General features: G+C 45.3%; 1 protein-coding gene across 8 annotated transcripts in view; it reads left to right on the plus strand.

Moving 5' to 3' along the window:
• CNPY1 (canopy FGF signaling regulator 1) overlaps positions 1-22,306 on the plus strand; it is a 164,595-nt gene that overhangs the window by 27,860 nt on the left and 114,429 nt on the right. The window contains exons 1-2 of one of the 8 annotated variants that reach the window (XM_033931622.1): positions 21,630-21,804; positions 21,931-22,051. The exons of 4 other annotated variants lie outside the window; for them this stretch is intronic. In XM_033931622.1, the coding sequence (XP_033787513.1) occupies positions 22,040-22,051 (12 nt within the window). In that variant the 5' untranslated portion in view covers positions 21,630-21,804; positions 21,931-22,039. Of the gene's footprint in view, positions 1-7,512; positions 7,714-21,525; positions 21,805-21,930; positions 22,052-22,306 lie in introns of those variants that run through there. 3 more of the 8 variants (XM_033931624.1, XM_033931621.1, XM_033931623.1) reach the window with 3 other exon arrangements.

Genomic DNA, 22,306 nt, shown 5'->3' on the forward strand with positions numbered 1-22,306 from the left:
AGTGGTTTTCATCCTTCAGTGCATTATTTGCATGGCTAGATAACCCCTCCCCCTTTCTGTAGCATAACTTGTGTCCCCAACAGGTGGCAGTCACAACTGTTCCCATTCAGTTTCACTCCAAATCAGATTAAATATTGGTTGAAAATAAAACTAAGCAAAAAGACTGTCTCTTTTTCGGTTCTGTCAGAAACCCATTGCCATAAGGAGGGGCGTTTTATACAAAACAGAAAGAGTGAATGACACGGTGACAGAATTTATCACCATCCCCGTCTCTGCGGATAACCACGGGAAACCATTCCATGTCACTATTTAGTGTCTATCTCAACCTCAGTCCTTCTACACCAGCATTCTTTAATGCAAGGCTTAAGGGTCAGAGGTTATGCCCATTCATATTCTGATTAATCCTTCTCTCTTTAAAGAATGACATGGGGATGGTTTTCCATAGTTAACTGCAGGGGCAGGGACAGGGACAAATTCTGTCACCCTGTCATTCTTTAGCTGGATTCCCAAAACTCACCATAAAATTCAGTGAGTCGATATAGGGCCATAGTGGGAGCAATTTTTTCTTTTACGGGCGATTCTCAGCATAATGGCATGCAAATCATATACCGCTATTTGTGCAGAGAATTGATGTTAAAGGTGTGTGTGTGGGGGGGGGGAGAGGAACTCTGCCTGCTGCTCAGAAGAGTAATCACTAGGTACAGCTCCTCCCTACTGTCAAGGCTGCTCTCCCCACCCTGATCAACTGAGCCACAAATTTCCACAAGTCCTGCTGGGTCAGCTGCTTGACTGGCTGGGCAAGCAGAAGGAAAAGTCCCCCTCGCCTTCCGCTGCCTGCCCCCCCTGTACAAGATCGGCAGGAGGGATGCCTACTCTCTTCTGCCTCACTTGCTGCTGTCTGAACCTGCCCAGAACCTCACCCCAATACACCCCTCCCCCCGTGCCTTGACAGGAAGAATGCCCACACCTTCATGCCACTGGGATCCCCTGCCCCTTCCCCAATACCTTTAAATTGAAGGATAGCAAGAGGGATGCCTACTCTCTCCTGCTGGCAGGCCGCCAGCTTCCCCGACAACCCCCATCCCCATACCTTTAAGTCAAATGACAGTTGGAGGGATGCACACTCCCTCCGGCTTGCAGGCTGCCAGGGTCACCCAACAACCCCCATCCCTTTGTCGAAGGATGGCCCCTCCCTATCCCAGGATGCACTGGGCAAGCACTGGGCGCCTTAGGCACCAGAGCAAATCATGGCCTTAAGCCCCTTCTATTGCATCCTAGGATGTACCTGGAAGGGAAAGGTCTGCTATTTTGAAGAGGCAAATCTGCTGGCCGGAAAGAATGGGCATTACTCCAGTCATCCTTCAATGTAAAGGTACACTGGGGGACCCTGGGGTCTGCCGGCAGGAGGGAGTGGACATCCCTCCTGCTGTCCTTCAATTTAAAGGTACAGGAGTATGGGGGCTAATGGCCAGAGGGAATGGGAATCCTTCTAGCTGCCCTTTGAATTAAAGGTACCGAGGGGAGTTGTCGGGGGATCCTGGTGGCTTGCCAGCAGGAGGGAGTGGGCAACCGTCCTGCCAGCTTTCAATTTAAAGGTAGGTTGGGGGGCTGTTGGGGGTTGTCAAGGGGGGTGAGGGATCCCAGCGGCAGAAGAGAGTGGGCATCCCTTATGCCGAATGGGGAGCATCAAATGGCCCTGGGGAGAGAGGTATCGGTGGAAGGGAGGAAGGAATTGGGGGGTCTTTTTTTTCCATTTGTGGGCAAGGGGATTTTTTTGTGGTGGGGTCTGAGCTGTCAAGCCTTACTTTCCTGTCAGTATCTGAGTCAATCAGACCCTGACGTAAAATTTAAGAACATAAGAATTTACAGTTGCTGGGTCAGACCAGTAGTCCACTCGTGCCAGCAGTCCACTCCAGCGGTGGCCCCCAGGTCAAAGACCAGTGTCCTGAGACCAACCCTACCTGTATACATTTTGGTTCAACCGGAACCCATCCAACTTTGTCTTAAATCCCTGGAGGGTGATTTCCCCTATAACAGCCTCCAGAAGAGCATTCCAGTTTTCCACCACTCTCTGGGTGAAGAAGAACTTCCTTACGTTTGTACGGAATCTATCCCCTTTTAACTTTAGAGACTGCCCTCTCGTTCTCCCTACCTTGGAGAGAACGAACAACCTGTTTTTAGCTACTAAGTTTATTCCCTTAAGTATCTTGAATGTTTGTTCCCTCTGTCTCCTCTTTTCAAGGGAGAAGAGGCCCAGTTTCTCTAATCTCTCACTGTACGGCAACTCCTCCAGCCCCTTATTTTAGTCGCTCTTCTCTGGACCCTTTCGAGTAGTACCGTGTCCTTCTTCATGTATGGCTTTCTAGCAGTCTCTGACACTGTCATGCATGTATTGGCACCCCTGGACCAGTTGCTTATTTTTGTTGCCAAAAGCAGATGCCTCTTTTTGAAAATGACTCGGCATTTTTTAAGAAACCACCTGAGGGCTCATTCAATGTTGAAAAGCCCATTTGCATATCATCATCAGAGACTGCTAGAAAGCTCAATATTGACAGAGATAATCCGCCACTAAAATGCGTACAGGCTAAACCGTCAGTAAACAGTTTAGCAACGGCATTAAAGTTTTGAGAATCTGGGTCTAAGTTCTCAGTGGCACTATCTGGGTAAGTGCTGCTGAAAATTCCGGTATAACCTGATGAGAGGGACTTATTCTAAACATTTCATAAATCTAAGCTGCTTCACTTTTTGTTGAGCAATGTATTTTTTTTCTAGGTTCAGCTGTAACAGTGTGCCTAGATGTATATGGCTCATATTAGCAAACACCCAGTCAAGCCATACTTCTTAATTGTGTACTTGCTGACATATAGACTTCTAGACCAGTGTTCTTCAACCACCGGTCCGCAAAAAATTCTTGCCAGCCCGTGAAGGATTCGGGTCCCTGTCACAACAAAATGCGCCGGCGTCAGCTGATTTGCAACATCCTGTTGCCGTCACTATGCCGGGACTCCTGCCGCGTATGCCTCCTGCTTTTGTCTCCGCACCCCCAGACCAGCAGCGGCAGCTCTGTGTGTTTTTAACTTTGGCACACAGCTGCCCCTAAGCAGTAGTTTAGCCGCAGTTTCATGAGGCAGCATCGGGGGCCTTTGGTAGGCCAGCCCACATTGCATCATCGAAGCGGGCCGGCCGGCCTACAAAAGGCCCCTAAGCTGCCTCATTAAACCGCGGCTAAACTACTGCTTAGGGGCAGCTGTGTGCTGAAGTTAAAAGCACACAGAGCTGCTGCTAGTCTAAAGAGAGGAAACATTTGCTGGAGAGGGAAGGAAGGAGGGGTACTCCTGGACAAGGGAGAGGAAGGGGGTACTGCTGGATAGGGGAGAAGGGAAAGGGAAGGGAAGAGAGTTACTGTTGGATAAGGGAGGAGGAAAGGGAGAAGGGGTACTGCTAGACAGGGGAGGAGGAAAATAGAAAGGAAACAGCTGGCAGAATAGAGGAGGGGAAGGAGTCAGGATGGAATGGAGAGATCAGATGAGGGAAAGGGGAGAGACAGAGGAATGAGAAAGTAGAGAGATTGATGCTGGGAAGGGGTTCAGATGAGAAATAAGGAGAGATGCTAGATCTGGTGTAGGAGAGATCAAAATGAAGAGAGCAGAATGAATCATGTAAAAAGGAGAGAGGGGGCACAAGCTAAATGGAAAGGGGAGAGGGGCATAGAAAGAAGGCAGATACCATATGGAAGGTGGAGAGGGCAGACAGTGGATGGAAGGGACAGATGCTGGATTGAAGAGACAAAGCCTCTTAGGTGGAGAAAGCTTCGGCCAAGGCTAGACGAATGCTGGGTTGCTTCCGAAGAAGTTTTGTCAGCCGAAAGTCTGAAGTCATAATGCCGTTGTACAGGTCCATGGTGAGACCTCATCTGGAGTAATAATAATAATAATTTATTTCTTATATATTGCTATACCGTGAAGTTCGAAGCGGTTTACAATAAAGATACATTTGACAGTACATGGGATGCAAGTGGTTTACATTAAACATTCTGTGTTCAGTTTTGGAGGCCACATTATCAAAAAGACGTGAACAGAATTGTCCAGCGAATGGCCACCAAGATGGTCTCAGGACTCAAGGATCTCCCATATGAAGAGTGTCTAAGCAAGCTGCAGCTATATTCTCTCGAAGAATGCAGAGAGAGAGGAGACATGATAGAGACGTTCAAATATCTTACAGGCCGTATCGAGGTGGAGGAAGATATCCTTTTTCTTATGGGTCCCATGGCAACAAGAGGGCATCTGCTCAAACTTAAGGGTGGGAGATTTCATGGTGACATCAGGAAGTACTTCTTCACCGAAAGGGTTGTTGATCGTTGGAATGGCCTTCCACGTCAGGTAGTTGAGGCCAGCAACATGCTCGACTTCAAGAAATGATGGGATAAACATGTGGGTTCACTTCGGGAAATTTCTTAGGGAGTGTTCTTTTAAGAGGAGGATTCTTCTGAGTGGGCAGACGTGTTGGGCCGACGGCCCTTTTCTGCCGTCATATTCTATGTTTAAAGGGCAGACGCTAGATGGAAGAGAGTGAAAAGATGATGAAAGCAGAAACCAGAGACGACAAAAGGTAGAAAAAAATAATTTTATTTCTATCTTGTGATTAGAATATATCAGATTTGAAATATGTATCCTGCTAGAGCTGATGTTAGACATAACTGGGGAGTGCAAAGCCCAGGTAGCGCTTCTTTAGTTTCCAGCTGGCTTAGGGTTCTCTCTCACCAGGGGGCAGTAGCCCTAGTTGTACTCCCCTAACACCATTCCTGCCATGTGTGACTGCGGTTTTCTGTTAGCATGATATTTGTGTAGCATTCTGTAATAATTTGGCTTATTCAGTTTTCTTGATAGTAGAGGGGATATATGTGAAGGGGAGGGGAGACAGGGATTTTGTTGATCCTTGCCCTGTATTATTTGTATTTATAAAATGACAATTGTACAGAATATTGTTTCTTTTTATACTTTAATAAAATATGTTCAATATAAAATCATAACTATTTGAGGCTTGTGTGGATGGGATCCGATGGTTTGCGGAACCGAGCTCGCGGGAATGGGGCAGCGATGGTTTTTTAAAAAAAAATTCAGTCTTAGTAGTTTGCCTGTCCACGAAATAATTTTTATTTCCACCAGTCCATAGGTGTAAAAAGGTTGAAGAACACTGTTCTAGACCATGGGTGCCCAATACGTCGATCGCGATCGACCGGTAGCTCAGGAAGGCAATGTAAGTCGATCGCAGAGCCCATCCCGGGCTCCGTGATAGACTCGTGTTGACATCCCGATCTACTGAGCCTATCAATCTTCCTCTCAAAGACGCCAACACCGGGCATCCACTTTAGGCTGCAGCAGCCTGAAAAAGAAATCATCCTGGCCCGGGTCGGTGTCATGCTCCGGAACTTCTACCTCTTCCAGCAGCCCTCTCCCTTCTACCAGATTTTGGCCACACCCCCTGCTCCGCGGCTCTCTTCGGCAACTCAGCAGCAGCGATTGACACAAGCTTCTAACATCGGGGCCTACCCTCTGCGAGTCCCGCTTGTTTCAACTTCCTTTTTCCACAAAGGCGGGACTTGTAGAGGGAAGGCCTCGATGTCGGCAGCTTGTCTTGATCACCGCTGCTGACGAGTTGCTGAAGAGAGCCGCGGAGCAGGGGGTGTTGCCGGGTGCAGGTAGAAGGGAGAGGGCCAGATGCAGGACTTGTGGGTGAGGGAGGGGAAGAGAGAGAGGGGAGGGAAACAAAAGGAAATATTTCATACTGGGCTGGGCCGGAGTAGAGGGAGGGTGGAAAGATTCTGGCTAAAGGGTGCATTAACAAAGGAAAAGGGGGGAAAGCTGAAAATGAGATAGTGACACAAAGGGTAAGCAGGACCTACTGAATAAGGATAGAGATACAGAGGGGACATGAAGAGGAGGTGAAATAGAGACATAGAAGTAATGCTGAAAAAGTGTGTGTGTGTGGGGGGAGATAAAGACATTGAAAGGGCAAATGGTGAACATGGGGTAAAGACAAGGACAGAGACAAATAAAGATTCTGAAAAAGTGGTGAGATAGGGATATAGGTGAGATGGACACAAAGAAGGGGGATGCTGGAAAATAGGTGGAATGGTAATTCTGACAGACACAGAAGGGAAATGCTGGATCAAGGAGAGATGGGGCTCAGGCTGGATGGAATGGGGAGAAATTCTTGTTGGCTCAGAATTTCCTCTCCTACGTCAGAATTGACGTCAGGGAGCGGAATGCTGGTCAGCGCGACGCTTCTGCAGGGAAAGCTTGGTACGGCGGTGGCTTGGGGGCTGTTCCCCGATGGCGGTGGCAGCAAACCGAGTGGCTTGGGGGAGGGCACGGAGAAAGAAAGAAAGGGGGCAGACAGGGAGACAGAAAGAAAGGGGAACAGGGAGACAGAAAGAAAAAGTTGGGGGAGAGAATGAGGTCTGGAGGAGAGGAAACATACAGGAGGCTGAAAGAAAGGAAGAAAGATTGGATGCGCAGTCAGAAGAAGAAAGTGCAACCAGAGACTCATGAAATCACCAAACAACAAAGGTAGGAAAAATGATTTTATTTTCAATTTAGTGATCAAAATGTGTCTGTTTTGAGAATTTATATCTGCTGTCTATATTTTGCACTATGGCTCTCTTTTACTAAACCGCAATAACGTGTTTTAGCGCAGGGAGCCTATGAGCATTGAGAGCAGTGCGAAGCATTCAGAGTAACTCCCTGTGCTAAAACCTACTATCGTGGTTTAGTAAAAAGGGAGGGGGTATATTTGTCTATTTTTGTATTTTGTTACTGAGGTGACATTGCATAGAGTCATCTGCCGTGACCTCTTTGAAAAAACCCGGAATATGAATAATTAACATTTTCTCTGCCTTTCAGTGTGCTTTGTGTTTTTTTAAAAATTTTATTGTTGGTAGATCATTTTGACTTAGTCATTATAAAAGTAGCTCGCAAGCCCATAAAGTGTGGGCACCCCTGTTCTAGACAGTATAACAGAAGTTGTCGCGATCTATAATCTTTTAACGCGTCCATATTAAACTGTTGCAAATCAGTTCTTTGTAAGCCTAAAGGAAAGTGAAGAAAGATTGATCATTAAAACAAGAAAGATTCCTACTTTTTTTTTAAGCAGTATAGACTATTTGAAAAGTTAGAAACTGCTAAAGAGCTACAATTAACTGTGAATGCTATTCTTTTCAGGCTATTTTTTTCCATTACATTTTTAAATACTCAGTAACTAGTAAAATAACAAAAAGAATATTCCCAAAAATAAAAATCTCTTCTAACAGGTCACTTGTTTTACTGGGATGACTAGAATTCCAAAGTCCGAAATATGATCTCCATATGGAGTTTTCACAGAGTACACCCAGCCTTTTTCTACCATTGATTGGCTGATGAACATTTTCCAGAGTCTACAGCCTTAATTGGTTAACCTCTCTGCCAATCAACTTGACATACAAATTACCTTAGTGTCGTGGCAAGGCTCAGAGACACCACGTAAATAAATGAATGGCTCTTTTAATACCTGTGCTAGCCATACTTCAATACAAAAGATATAAATAAGACAGAAAAAGTGGACATATCCCTAAATGTACCCCCTTCGACTTTGGAAGTAGATTTTTATGTGTGGTAATATTTAAAACAAGTATCACACCCACTATTTCTATTAACTTCTGGGAAGATCGAGGATAAGGTAAGCTTCCTTTCAAGTTCTCAGAGGCTGTGTAGCTAGGTGGTATCAAGTTACACCTGGCCACAGACACAGCAGCCAAGTTGATTTTTCTTTTACGTAAAGAATGGTGGCTTGCTGTTATTAATTTGTATTTTATTTTGACAGTTTGATAAAATGTGCCTTTTTATTTTAGGAATGCTTAATAGCTGATGTTTGTTTTTAATACAGTATTGCTAAATTCTTGAAATCCAACATTCCTAAATTTGACAGCTCAAAAATGATAGGCCCCTCTTAAAAAAGTTATTACTCTCAATGCATATTTAAAGAATTTGATCCAACTATTACACATAGTTAAAGTAAAATTCCCTTTAGATGGATATAGTTTTAAAACAGATTATGTATTTGATACTGTAACCTGCTGTCTTGTATTTTATTTCTGAATGTTAGTGGGGCTGCATCTTATGAATCTGCCTAACTTGTCTGACAGGTATTTTCTTAAGTTATTCCAATTACAACAGGTGCATCCTGTCCCTTTGAAAATTATATTATACAGGAAGTATACAACCACACTTACATCTGTTCTTTTGGCATTCATACATTTACCGGTTTATTTTATGCACCTATAGCAGTGAATTTCAATGCAAGGCCCAGGAGCCACTGGCAGCCTAGGGAAACCTTCTGGCAGCCCAAGCAGCTTTCCAGAGTCCCCCTCCCCTCTGGTGAGATCTGGTGCTCACTCACCATTCTTGTTCCCAGCAGCGCTGCTCTTACTCTTCGGGCCGCCGTCAGCATGAGTGAAATAAACACGCCACTTTTGGTGGTCCAGAAGCTTTCTCTTTGCTACTAATTCCTGTCCCTGCATAGGTGGGAAGCAGTAGCAGAGAGAGAGCTTCCGGGCTGCTGAAGACAGCGTGTTTACTTCACTCACGCTGCCAGCAGCCTGAAGAGTAAGAGCAGCGTTGCTGGGAATGAGAACAGTAAGCAAGCACCAGATCCCATGGAGAGGAAGAGAAGAAGAAGATAGAGATGACAGACCACGGGAGGTGGGAGGGAAGGAGAGAGGTACCAGACAAGGGAATGCAAGGGAAGTAGAGGAGAGAAATACAGAGAGGGTATTAGAGAGATGCTGGATTGTGGGGATTGGAAGGAAGGAGAAAGAAAGATGCTAGACCTCGAGGGTAAAGGGAAAGGAAGGGGGGGAATAGATTCCTTACCAAGGGGAGGAGGGAAGAAAGAGAGATGCCAGACAAGGGGATGAAAGGAGTGACGAGAGATACCAGACCACAGAAAGGATGGAAGGAAAAAAGAGAGATGCCAGACCAGGGAAGGAAAGGAGGAGGAAGAGATGCCAGACTAAAGTAGGGGGAGGTGAAGTGAAAGACAGAGAGATGCCAGACCAGGAAAGGGGGGGGGGGAGAAAGAAGGGAGATGCCAGACTGTGGGAAGAAGAGGAGAAATATTCCAGACCATAGGAGGTGGAAAGGGGGAAGACAGATGTCAGATCATGGAAGAGGGAAAGAGGGAGGAAATGATACACATAGATAGAGGGAAAGGGGATAGAGAGAAAAGAAATGGTGCACAGGGATGGGAGGGGTGGTGAATGTGAAAGGGAAAAGGAGGGGATGGTGCACAAGGATGGAAGGAGTGGAGAAGGGAAGAGATCAAAGAAATGCTGTTTATGGATAGATGGGAATAGGGAAGAAAAAAGAGGGAGAAGATGGCACACATGGATGGAGGGGAATGACACAGAGAGGGAGGAGATAGTACACATGGAAAGATGAGAAGAGAAGACATGGAAAAGTAGATTTGAGAAGCAGAAAAATGGAAGAATGTTGAATGTTAAAAGTTAATGTGAACCCACCAGTACAGATAGGGAAAAATGCTTTAGTACCTTAATGTAAACCACATAGGTTATAAGTGGTATATAAATACTAACAATAAATAATGCCAACGATGGATGTAACAAAACACAAAAAAACCCTCATCAATACTAGGCAAGTTTCTCAAATAGTATCTTCATATATCATTTAAAGGCTTTTAAATATTTAAATGTGAATCTCGGAGAGAACGGGAACCCGAAGGCCTTGAGTATGCGCAGATGCTCAAGGCCCAGCACGAAGGAGGCAGATCTACTGGCACCGGCATGTCCTGTGCATTGGTGCCGGTGCCAAATGGGGGGGTAAAAAATGTGATCGGGTGGGTGGGTGCCTTTTTGATGCCGGATTGCGGCGGGGAGGGGGTGCAACGCAAGCGGAGGGTGCCGGATCGCGGGGGGGGGGCGCTCGTAAATCGAGGCACGCTCGGACTCGCAAACCGAGGTACCACTGTGTATGTGTATATATATATATATATGTATGTGTGTATATATATAAAAAGCTCATCCTTCCGGCTTCCTGATGTAGCGAAGCACAGACTGTGTTGGAGCCGTGAACTGACCTTTTCAGATAAGTGGTCTACTGTTAAATAACTTTTGTAGAGCCATAACATTTGCCACTCCAGTAGAAGCAAGATTCCTTGCTCCATCCAATGTGTTATGATTAAAATTCAAGCACCTTTCCAGCGACATTGTAAACTAAACTAAACCTTAGGTTTTTATACCGCGCCATCTCCATGGTCGTGGAGCTCGGCACGGTTTACAGGGATTGTAATGAGAAAGGAACTCCAGGGAAAGGGTTAGATGAAGATCGGAGGGAAGAAGAATGTAAGAGAGCTAGAAAGTCAGAGAGGAGGGAGAGTTAGATTTTAGAGAAAAGCCAGGTTTTCAGATGTTTGCGGAAGGGTTGGAGAGCACTCAGGTTCCGAAGGGGGGAGGTGAGGTTATTCCAGAGCTCAGTGAATCTGAAGAGGAGGGAAGACCCCAGTTTTCCTGGGTGGGAAATGTCTTTTAGTGAGGGGAAGGATAGTTTCGATTTTTGGGTAGGTCTGGAGGTACTACGATTCGAGGAATTCCAGGAGAGTGGAATTAATTGAGGAAGGATGCCGTGGAGGATCTTGAAAGTTAGGCTGATGCATTTGAAGTGGACTCTGGAAGTTATCGGAAGCCAGTGAAGCTTGGAAAGTAGTGGTGAGACGTGATCGAATTTACTTTTAGCAAAGATAAGCTTGGCTGCGGCATTTTGGATCCGTTGGAGTCTGTGGAGGTTTTTCTTCGTTAGGCATATGAAGATGGAATTGCAATAGTCCAGTCTGGAGAGGATGATGGATTGGACGAGAACGGCGAAATGTTTTTGATGGAAACAGGATCTTACTGACCTCAGCATGTGAAGGCTGAAATAGCATTTTTTTACCAGGGAGTTGAGGTGGTCATTGAAGGACAGTGTAGAATCAATGATGACGCCCAGGACCTTGCTGGAGAATTCGAGCTGCATAGAGGAGCCGGAAGACAGTGGGATTGAGGGGGGTAGCTGAGCTAATTTTGGGCCAAGCCAAAGTAGTCTTGTCTTGGATTCATTCAATTTCATTTGGACGGTGTGGGCCCAAGATTGGAGGTTTGAGCTACAGGAGGATATGTTCAATGAGAGATCAGTGAGGTTCGAGTCGGTCTCGAGAAGGACAAGGATGTCATCAGCATAGGTGTAAATTGTTTCAAGGGGGGATAGATGGAGGAGTTTTAGAGAGGACATATAAATGTTGAAGAGGATAGGAGATAGAGGTGAACCTTGTGGGACTCCACAGATTGGTGTCCAGGGGGAGGATGAGGTGCCATTCATGTTGACAATGTAGGAACGGGAACGAAGGAATTTTGAGAACCATTCAAGGACAGTGGAGGTGATGCCAATCTCGGAAAGTTGGTAAAGTAGAATGTCGTGATGAACAACGTCTAAAGCGGCAGAGAGGTCAAATTGCAAGAGGACGGCGAACTTGTTGCGGGAGTGAAATTGTTGGACCTTGGAGATTAGGGAGGTCAATAGGGATTCGGTGCTGAAATTGGGGTGAAAGCCGTATGGGTAGGGCAAGAGGATGGAGAATTTCTCTAGGTAGGAAGAGAGTTGAGTCGATATGATTGACTCAAGCATCTTGGTTAGGAGAGGGATATTTGCTATTGGGCGATAGCTGGATGGAGTGGAAAGGTCGAGGTCAGGTATTTTCAATAGAGGGGTTAAGGCGATATGGCCCATTTCTGGGGAGAAAAGGCCCGAATGTAGAGCGGAGTTTAGGAGATTGGTAATGGAAGAGATGGCTTGAGTGGGTATTTCCTCATAGAGGTAGGAGGGGAAAGGGTCTAAAGAACAGTTGCAGGATTTCATTTTGAGACAGAGTTTGAGGATGGTGGAATCGGATACTTGATCGAAGGTAGCCCAGAGTCTATCGTACCGCTGCTGTGGCGCCTTGCTGAAGAGCTTATGAGCACATTTAAATATTTAAAAGCCTTTAAATGTTATATGAAGATACTATTTGAGAAACTTGCCCAGTATTGATGAGAGGGGGGGGGTTTGTTCTATTTTGAAAGTATTACCCCCTCAAGTGGACTGTAATTTAAAATCCCTGGTCTGTTTGGATCAAAGATGGATGTAACGCAGAAAGTGAAGGAGAAAAAAACAGCAAATGGTTAAGAAGGCCCTCAAAACAGACATAAAAGCAATAAAGCATCCATGTTTCTTACCTCGTGGCTGCTATACGACTAAAGGCCGAGCGCTGCACTATGCATGGATTAACTATCCAACAGGCAATGTACAAGTACGTATGTTGCATTTTCTTAGCTCTATTCCGGTTATTACATAATTTAACAATTGCCTTTAATTTTTTATTTGCCCTCGTATATTACAGCATGGAAATAGCCATTAAGAAAAAAAACCCATAAAGAGAACAGTGATGCTTTTTATAAAATTAAACTAGCTTAATCCATATAAGCAGAAACTTTATCACCACTGTTGCTTTCCTATGCATAATTTGTAGTTCCTTTCTATTTTCTCAATTTATTGTTTGACTTTTCTACTAACTGTAAACACAGTTACTTACCGTAACAGTATCCAGGGACAGCAGGCAGATATTCTCAACATGTGGGTGACGTCATCCACGGAGCCCCATAGCGGACAGCCTCGCAAGCTTGTAGAGCTTTAAAAAGTTTACGAATGCTGCACCACCTCAGTTCAGATAGCTAGCTAAGAAGCCAACCAGAGGAGATGGGTGGGTTGTGAGAATATCTGCCTGCTGTCCCTGGATAACAACTGTTACGGTAAGTAACTGTGCTTTATCCCAGGACAAGTAGGCAGCATATTGTCAACATATGGGTGACCTCCAAGCTAACCAGAATGGGATTGTGGGAAAGTTGGCAATTTAGGAGAATAAATGTAAAACTGCCTGGACAAAGTGGCCATCCCGTCTGGAGAAAGTATCCAGACAATAATGAGAGGTGAATGTATGAACCGAGAACCAAGTAGCAGCCTTGCATATTTCCTCAATAGGAGTTGATCTGAGGAAAGCTACAGACGCTGCCATCACTCTAACTTTATAGCATCATAAAGAGGGGCATAACAACCAGGACGCGGGAAGTCATCATGCCATTGTATCGAGCGATGGTGCGTCCACATCTGGAATACTGCGTTCAGTATTGGTCGCCACACCTCAAGAAGGACATGGCGGTACTTGAGAGAGTCCAAAGGAGAGCAACGAAACTGGTAAAAGGGCTGGAACACTGCCCATACGCCGAGAGGTTGGATAGGCTGGGGCTCTTCTCTCTGGAAAAAAGGAGGCTCAGGGGAGATATGATAGAGACCTTCAAGATCATGAGGGGCATAGAGAGGGTGGATAGGGACAGATTCTTCAGACTGAAGGGGACAACAGGTACGAGGGGGCATTCGGAGAAACTGAAGGGAGATAGGTTCAAAACAAATGCAAGGAAGTTTTTTTTCACCCAAAGGGTCGTGGACACTTGGAATGCGCTACCGGAGGAAGTGATCAGGCAGAGTACAGTACAGGGATTCAAACAGGGATTGGACGGATTCCTGAGGGATAAAGGGATCGTGGGATACTGAGAGAGGTGCTGGGATGTAATACAAGTATAGAAAACTAATCAGGTAATAAGTATGGAAACCCAACCAAGTCGTGAATGTGCAAGACCGGAGGATTAGGACTTCGATGGGAAGATAGGACTTCAATGGGAAACCAAGGTGGCAAGGGGGCCCCTTCTGGTTATTCAGACAGGTCGTGACCTGTTTGGGCCGCCGCGAGAGCGGACTGCTGGGCAGGATGGACCTATGGTCTGACCCGGCGGAGGCACTGCTTATGTTCTTATAGCCCGTGACTCGACCCTACAGAGGGAGACCAGCCTGAGCATAGCAAAAAGAGATGCAAGCAGCCATCTAGTTGGAGATGGTTCGCTTGGAAACAGGATACCCCAACTTATTTGGATCGAAGGAGATGAAAAGTTGAGGAGCAGATCTGTGAGGTTGAGTGCATTGCAAGTAGAAAGTCCAGAGTATGAAGAGCTGTTTTTCCAGGATGAGAATGAGGCTTTGGAAAAAACACTGGAAGAACAATGGATTAATTGAGATGAAATTCTGAAAGCACTTTAGGTAAGAATTTAGGATGAGTACGGAGGACCATCTTGTCATGATGGCATACTGTAAAAGGTTGATCTGCCATTAAAGAACATAAGAACATAAGAAGTTGCCTCCGCTGAGGCAGACCATAGGTCCATCCTGCTCAGCGGTCCGCTCCCGCGGCGGCCCATCAGGCCCATTGACTGAGCAATGGTCTATACCTATCTATACCCCCCAATCCCTTTTTCTTCTAGGAATCTATCCAAACCTTCTTTGAAACCATTTAGTGTTTTCTTGTCTACAACAGCCTCTGGGAGCGCGTTCCATGTATCTACCACCCTCTGAGTGAAAAAGTACTTCCTAGCGTTTGTTCTAAACCTGTCCCCTTTCAATTTCCCCCAATGCCCCCTTGTGCTTGTGGTGCCCCTTAATTTGAAAAATCTGTCCCTGTCTACTTTTTCTATGCCCTTCAGGATCTTGAAGGTTTCTATCATGTCTCCTCTAAGTCTTCGCTTCTCCAGGGAGAAAAGTCCCAACTGCTTCAATCTGTCGGTATATGGGAGATTTTCCATTCCCCTTATCAGTTTGGTTGCTCTTCTTTGTACTCCCTCAAGTACCGCCATGTCTTTCTTGAGGTACGGCGACCAGTACTGGACACAGTACTCCAGATGCGGCCGTACCATTGCACGATACAGCAGCATGATAACTTCCTTCGTCCTGGTTGTAATACCCTTCTTAATGATACCCAGCATTCTGTTTGCTTTCCTAGAGGCTGTGGCGCATTGCGCCGATGCCTTCAGTGTTGCGTCTACCATCACTCCCAGGTCTCTCTCCAGGTTACTAACCCCTAGTGGTGTTCCCCCCATTTTGTATGTGAACATCGGGTTCTTTTTCCCCACGTGCATGACCTTGCATTTCCCCACGTTGAAGCTCATCTGCCATTTTTCGGCCCACTTTTCCAGCTGCGTTAGATCCTTTTGGAGATCCTCGCAGTCTTCCTTGGTTTGAGCCCTGCTGTATAGTTTGGTGTCATCTGCAAATTTAATGACTTCACACTTAGTTCCCGCCTCTAGGTCATTTATGTAGATATTGAACAAGAGCGGTCCCAGCACCGACCCCTGCGGAACTCCGCTCTGACCCCTTTCCAGTCTGAGTAGTGGCCCTTTACGCCAACCCTTTACGCCAACGCTCACTGTCACGTCTAGCAGAGGTGAGAGTAATGAGAAAAATCACTTTCCAAGTGAGATATATCAAATGAGAAGAATCGATTGGTTCGAATGGAGGCTTCATCAGTTCATCAGTTGAGTAAGGAACAAGATTGAGATCCCAAACCACTGGAGGCAGCTTGAGAGGTGGTTTGACATTGAAAAGTCCTTTCATAAATCTGGAAACCACAGGATGAGCAGAGAGGGGTTTCCCTTCAATAGGCTGATGAAAATCAGCAATGGCATTTAGGTGGACTCGAATAGATGTGGATTTGAGGCCAGAGTGAGATAAGTGCAGCAGGTAATCCAAAACTGAAGACAAGGAGGAAGATTGAATAATAATAATAATAATTTATTTCTTATATACCGCCAAAGCCGTAGTAACTCGAGGCAGTTTACAATAAAGAAGGGCTGGACAAACAGCGAAAATAGGTACAATCAGCAGAAGAAGATACAATTAAGAGGGCTGGACAAGCAGTACATTTTTGAACAGGATACAGGATACCAATAAAAGCAAGATCCCAGTTCAAATTCTACTGTCTACTATACAAAGTAACACACGGAACAGCACCCAGCTACCTAAACAAAAGACTACACCGTAATCTCTCTCACAGATTAAGGAGAACTCAAAAACTATTCGCTTACCCTCCTCTCAAAGGTATACGACGCAAGAAACTATACGACAGCCTTTTAGCTACACAGGCAGCAAAAATTGACACCACCATTTCCAATCTACTGATCAATTCAATAGACATAAAAGAATTCCGAAAAGAAATCAAAACTCATCTCTTCAAAAAATACTTTCCATCATCTTAACCTCAACATAGCACTAGAAAATACACACAAGAACACCACCACCATAATTTTACCTAAACATTGTACAACCCACTTCAACAACCTACTATTTATCTACTATGTACTCTAAATTTCTCCTGGAAACTTCCAGACTAATCAATTGTAACTTGATACATTCCTGATTCTATGTACTGTAATATTCCTGAAATTATACAGTCTCCCAATTTGTAATCCGCTTAGAACCGCAAGGCACAAGCGGAATAGAAATCTGTAATGTAATGTAATGTAATGTAAAGGTACAATATAATATAAGGAGGACAGGACAGTCATTGAATGAAAGATGCTACAATTAAAGGGAAGCAGGATACAGGTACAAAATAATAATGGGGGTCATATGTAAGGGTGGGCAGGGAACAGGGGGAGGTAGAGAGGTCATGGGAACATGGATGGGTAGAGGCTCCTTGTGATGAGTAGTACACCAAGTAGAAAATCTAGTTCATTTCTGGGTGTAACATGCCTAGTGGACGGCTTCCTGGAAGCCTCTAGAATATCCTGTACAGATTGTGAGAACTATAGAGTAGCAATTAGGTTGAAAGGTACCAAGCTGTTAAGTATAGAGACTGCAGGTTGGGATGGAGCAGAGACCCCTGACTCTGTGTAAGCCGAGAGGGAAATACTGGTAGAAGTAGAGGCTCCCTGGTGCTGAGCTGAAGTGGAAGGGAGTACCATGGCTGTCTGGGCCACCGAGGAGCTATTAGAATCATGGTGGCATGTTCCTTCTTGAGTTTGACAAGAGTCTTGAGAATCAGAGGGAATGGAGGGAACGCATAGAGAAACTGATTCGCCCATTCCAGAAGGAAAGCATCTGCCTCGAGGCGGCGAGTGGAGCAGAATTGAGGCAGTTTGTTGTTGTGGGGAGACGCAAAGAGATCTGAGGAGCTCCCCATCGAGCAAAAATGTGATGTAGCGGCGAGGAATTGAGTGTCCATTCGTGAGATTGTAGAAGACGACTCAATTTGTCTGCCAGACAGTTTTGCTGCCGTTGAATGTAGACAGCCCTAAGGAAGATGTTGTGAAGGATTGCCCAATTCCAAAGCTTCAGAGTTTCTTGACAAAGAGGAAGATATCCCGTTCCTCCCTGTTTGTTGACATAATATATGGCGACTTGGTAGTCTGTTCGAATGAGGACTACCTGGTCGTGAAGATGCTGAAAAGCTTTGAGAGCATTGCAGATCGCTCTGAGTTCCAAAAGATTGATGTGACACTGACGATCCGTGCTGGACCAATGGCCTTGAGTACTGAGACCATCGAGATGAGCCCCCCAAGCGTAGTTTGAAGAATCCGTCATAAGGATCTTCTGATGCGGGGGCGTGTGGAACAGCAAACCTCTGGAAAGATTGGAAGAGAGCATCCACCAGTGGAGAGATTGTCTCAACGAAGGAGTTACTGTAATGTGTTGAGAGAGTGGATCGCAAGCTTGCTGCTACTGAGATGCCAGGGTCCACTGAGGAATTCGGAGGTGAAGTCTGGCGAAAGGAGTCACATGAACTATAGAAGCCATGTGACCGAGACTGACGTGAGGGAAGACACTTGTTGGCAAAGGTGCATAAGAGTGTCCTGGAGTGATTGAGGCAGGAATGCCGAGTTGAACAGTGTCCAGTACAGCTCCAACAAACTGTAGAGTTTGGGAGGGATGTAACTGAGACTTTGGAAAATTGATTTTGAACCCCAGACTTTGGAGAAACATAATAGTCCGCTGGGTCGCTACAATAACCTCCTGTTGAGACGACGCTTTGATAAGCCAGTTGTCTAGGTATGGAAAGACTTGAAAACCTGCATCTGCAGGGCTGCAGCTACCACTACCAGGCACTTCGTGAAGACCTTGGGGAATGAGGCGAGTCCAAAAGGAAGAACTCTGTATTGAAGATGGAGATTCCCCACCCGAAATCTCAGGAATCTGCGAGAGGCTGGATGAATTGGGATATGAGTATAAGCCTTCTTGAAATCTAGAGAGCATAACCAATCCCCTTGATCCATCAGGGGATACAGTGTTGGAAGAGAGAGCATGCAAAACTTTTCTTTGACAAGAAATTTGTTGAGGGCTCTGAGGTCCAGAATAAGTCGCAAATCCCCTGTCTTCTTTGGGACTAAAAAATAACTGGAATAAAAGCCCGTGTCTCGGTAGTTCAAGGGAACCTCCTCGACAGCTCAAAGGCGAAGAAGAGCCTGAGCCTCCTAAGAAGGAGGGGAAGTTGTGACATGCTGGAAGGAAACTCTCTTGGAGGGAGATCTGGTGGCACTTGAAGGAACTGAAGTGAGTAACCCTCCCGAATGACGGTGAGAACCCAGAGGTCTGAGGTAATCTGCTCCCACTGTTGGGTAAAAGTGAAGGAGCCAACCTCCGATGGGTAGGAGAGAAGTCTGATGGATGCAGGTGGACATTATGTTCAGATTTAGATGGTCAAAAAGAGTGTGCCGGCTTAGCTGCAGCAGGAGTCTGAGGTTTTTGTTGACGCTGTTGCTGCTGTTGTCTTCTAGGCAGTGGCCTGGAAAAAGGCAGAGTAGACTTTTGAGGGTAACGAGTGGAGATGGCTTGTAAGGCTTAGAAGCTGGAGTTTTAGCCTTTGGCCAAACCAAAGAGGCAAAGGACCGCTCATGTTCAGCAGACCCTTGGTGGCAACCTCGATGGAATCGTCTAAAAGCTCATTACCTTGACAAGGTTAGTTAGCTATACGGTCTTGTAAGTTGGGATCCATGTCCACAGTATGTAGTCAAGCCAGACGTCACATTGCCACAGCAAAAGCAGTTGCCCTAGAGGACATCTCAAAAGCATCATAAGTGGCTTGGAGCATGAAAAGATGTATTTGAGAAAGGGTCTGCTGAAGTTGTTGAAACGCAGGCAGGCGGTGCACAGCTAAGTCAGGAAAAAAGTAGGGCATGGTTTAAATGCAGTACTTCAAGTAAGAAGTAAAGATGAAGTTGTAATTCAGGATTCTATTTGCCATCATGGAATTTTGATAAAGACGGCGTACAAATTTATCCATGGTGCGACCCTCCCTGCCTGGAGGTACTGCAGCATATACCTTGGTGGGATTAGATTTTTTAAGAGATTCCACTACCAAGGATTGGTGAGACAATTGTGGCTTCTCAAACCCCTTACAAGGAACCATACGGTAATGAGATTCCATTTTAGAGGGAATAGCCAGGATTGAATGAGTCTCGAGATTCCTGAGAAATGTTTGTTTCAACACAGGATTCATGGGAAATCTCATGGTGTCCTTTGGCAGATGAGGTAACTCCATTTCGGCCAAATATTAAGGAGTATACTTAGATTTAGACTGAAGATCAATCTGAAGAGCCTTACTCATATCAAAAATGAATCTTGAAAAAGATGTTGATTTTGAAGCCGAAGACTCTTCAAGAGGCGAAGTGGAGCAAGACTTAGGCAGCTTGTCACAGTATCTTGTTGTTTGCATGGCACTTTAGTTTTAACCATTCTACCTTGTTTTAATTGTTTTAAATTGTTTTTATAGCTATTAGAAGTTTCAGTTAGTTTTATTTTTGATTTGCTTTTTCTGTTTCCAGCTGCTCTTACCCTGGTCTTCTCTGCCGCCGCACAGCGGCGGCACGTTCAAGGCTCCGCCCCATCCGGTACATGCTATTTAAAGTTGGGCACTTTGCGGCGCACGCCAGCTTGTCACAGTATCTTGTTGTTTGCATGGCACTTTAGTTCTTACTGGCGCCCATGCAAATGTTTATTTAAATTTCAGGGAGTGAAATGTTTTCTTTATGCCGGAACAACTGCGAGCCTTCCTGGATATGAGGAAGCTGACAACCGGGAATATTTAAGAAGATCTTTAATAGAGAATGACACGGTGACAAAATTCATCACTGTTCCCGTCCCCGGGGATAACCGCGGGAAATAATCCCATGTCATTGTCTAGTGTCTATTTCAACCTCGGTCCCTCTACCCCAGCATTCTTCAAAGCAAAGCTTGCGGGTCAGTGGTTGTGGCCATTCATACTCTGATTCTTCCCTCTCTCCTTAAAGAATGACATGAAGATTGTTTACCGCGGTTATCCGCGGGAACGGGAACGGTGATGAATTTTGTCACCGTGTCATTCTCTAATCTTTAACAGTTTTAAGTAAGAATAAGGACCCCTGACTCTTCAGCTTATTTTTTTTGTAAGTTGCTCTACACTTTTGGCACTCCTTCCCCTTTTATTGTGGTCTAAGAAAGATTATGTTAATTATGCCTTATTGTTCTAAGTGTATATGCTTTTTAGATTGATTTTCCATCTGTTTTGCCTTAAATAAGAGTAATCTTGTAAAATTATGTAAAAATTCAATAAGGAAAAGAAAAAAAAGAAATGTCAGTTTTGAGAATTTATATCTGCTGTGTATATTGTGTGTATATGAAAAATGAATGAAAAATTGCATTACAATCAGTAAAGGGGGTGGGATCTGGGGCAGAGGTTGGATGGGCCTAGGGCAGAGCTTGGGAGGTCTGTGGTTGGAGTACGGTACTCAGTTTATTTGTTAGACTTAAGGGGTTCTTAGATTGAAGTAGTTGAGAAACACTGTTGTAGGCAATCAGCTGGTGGCAGTGCCTCTCTGGCTCTCTTCCCTGCTGGCACTCCCTAGTGTCTCAGGGCCTCTGTGCATGCGTGGACATCGATGTGATGATATCACACATGCGCATGATGTCATCACGGCGACATCCATGTATTTCCGGGTGCTTCGAGCCGTGGCCACTACCTTTTAGTGTGCCCCGGCTTGAGAAAGTTTGAGAGACACTGTACTAAGTAATAGATTTAAAACAAACTGGAGAAAATATTTCTTCACACAAGGTGAAATTAAACTTTGGAATTCATTACCAGAGAATCTGGTCAAAAACAGTTAGCTTAGTAAGGTTTAAAAAGGTTTGGATAAGTTCCTAAATTCCAAAAATTATTATTAAAAGATCAACTTGTGGAAATCCACTACTTATTCATAGTGTAAGCATCATAAAATCTGTTTTATTCCTTGGGATCTTGCAAGGTACTTGTGACATGGGTTGGCCACTGTTGGGAAACTGGATACTAGGCTTGATGGACGTTCAGTCTGTTCCAGTATGGCAATTCTTATGTTCTTATCGTCCGCAAGTCTATTCATACTTGTATGAATAAAATTATTTGTAGAAACGATACGATTTAAAAAACCCCAAATAAAAAGAAAGAAGACGACTTATGTGATCAGCATTCTTATAAACTCCAGGTCCAATATTTAACACTTTGGTTGCCCCCCCCCCCCCCGGCTATCTGACACTGCAACAAGTCCTCGTTTCAACAATTTAATGCAAGCTACACCTGCTCTCTGCTGATGCAGCAAACCCCTCACTAAACGCATGCCAGCGACGTCAGAACTTGAAGTCAACATCTGTGCTACCGGTGCGCGGGTGTGGCGAGCTGCACGTGGAAGTCTCTGATGCTTTTCTCCGGTGCGCGTGCCAGTGTGGAACCTTTCGCATCAGCTTTAGAAAGCAAGTGTGGCTGCACGGAATTATCGAAGGAAGGGAGAGGTGTGGTACTTGGACGTCTTGGAGAAAAGCCTGCGCAGGTAGAGGTGGTCGTCGTCGTCGTTACCGAGAGGTTCGTACACTCCCACGGGAACCCCCGCAGGAACTCCCTCCATCCTGGCGGGATACCCGCAAATCACGTCCCCGTTCAGCTTTCCTACTTCCAACTTGTTGGTTTTTTTTGTTTTGTTGTTTTTAGATCGCCCGCTGCAGGCCCCGTAGCTTCTCTGGGGGCGTCGGAGGGAGAGACGTTTTTGTCAGAGGGGGCGGGGCTCTGAGGAGGAAAATTGCCGTGGAATACGTCTGGTATGAGTTTGAAGGTAGGAGGGATGGCGGGGGGGGGGGGAGGTTGAGGGAGCCAATGGGAAGTCAGGCATCCATAAGCAGAGCAGAACAGGGCAGGCTCCTTAGAGACATCAGACACAGGAAGGATTACAGCACATTTTGCTGTTGCTAAGGTCATATCGTAAACAAACTATCTGGCGGATGGAAAGAGTTAAATAAATAGGAGAAATTTTTTTTTATAAATCTATTCACCTAATAAATAATATAGCAAAAAGTGAATTAAATTATTT

Source organism: Geotrypetes seraphini, chromosome 2, assembly GCF_902459505.1.
Source record: "Geotrypetes seraphini chromosome 2, aGeoSer1.1, whole genome shotgun sequence".
Taxonomy (NCBI): Eukaryota; Metazoa; Chordata; class Amphibia; order Gymnophiona; family Dermophiidae; genus Geotrypetes; species Geotrypetes seraphini.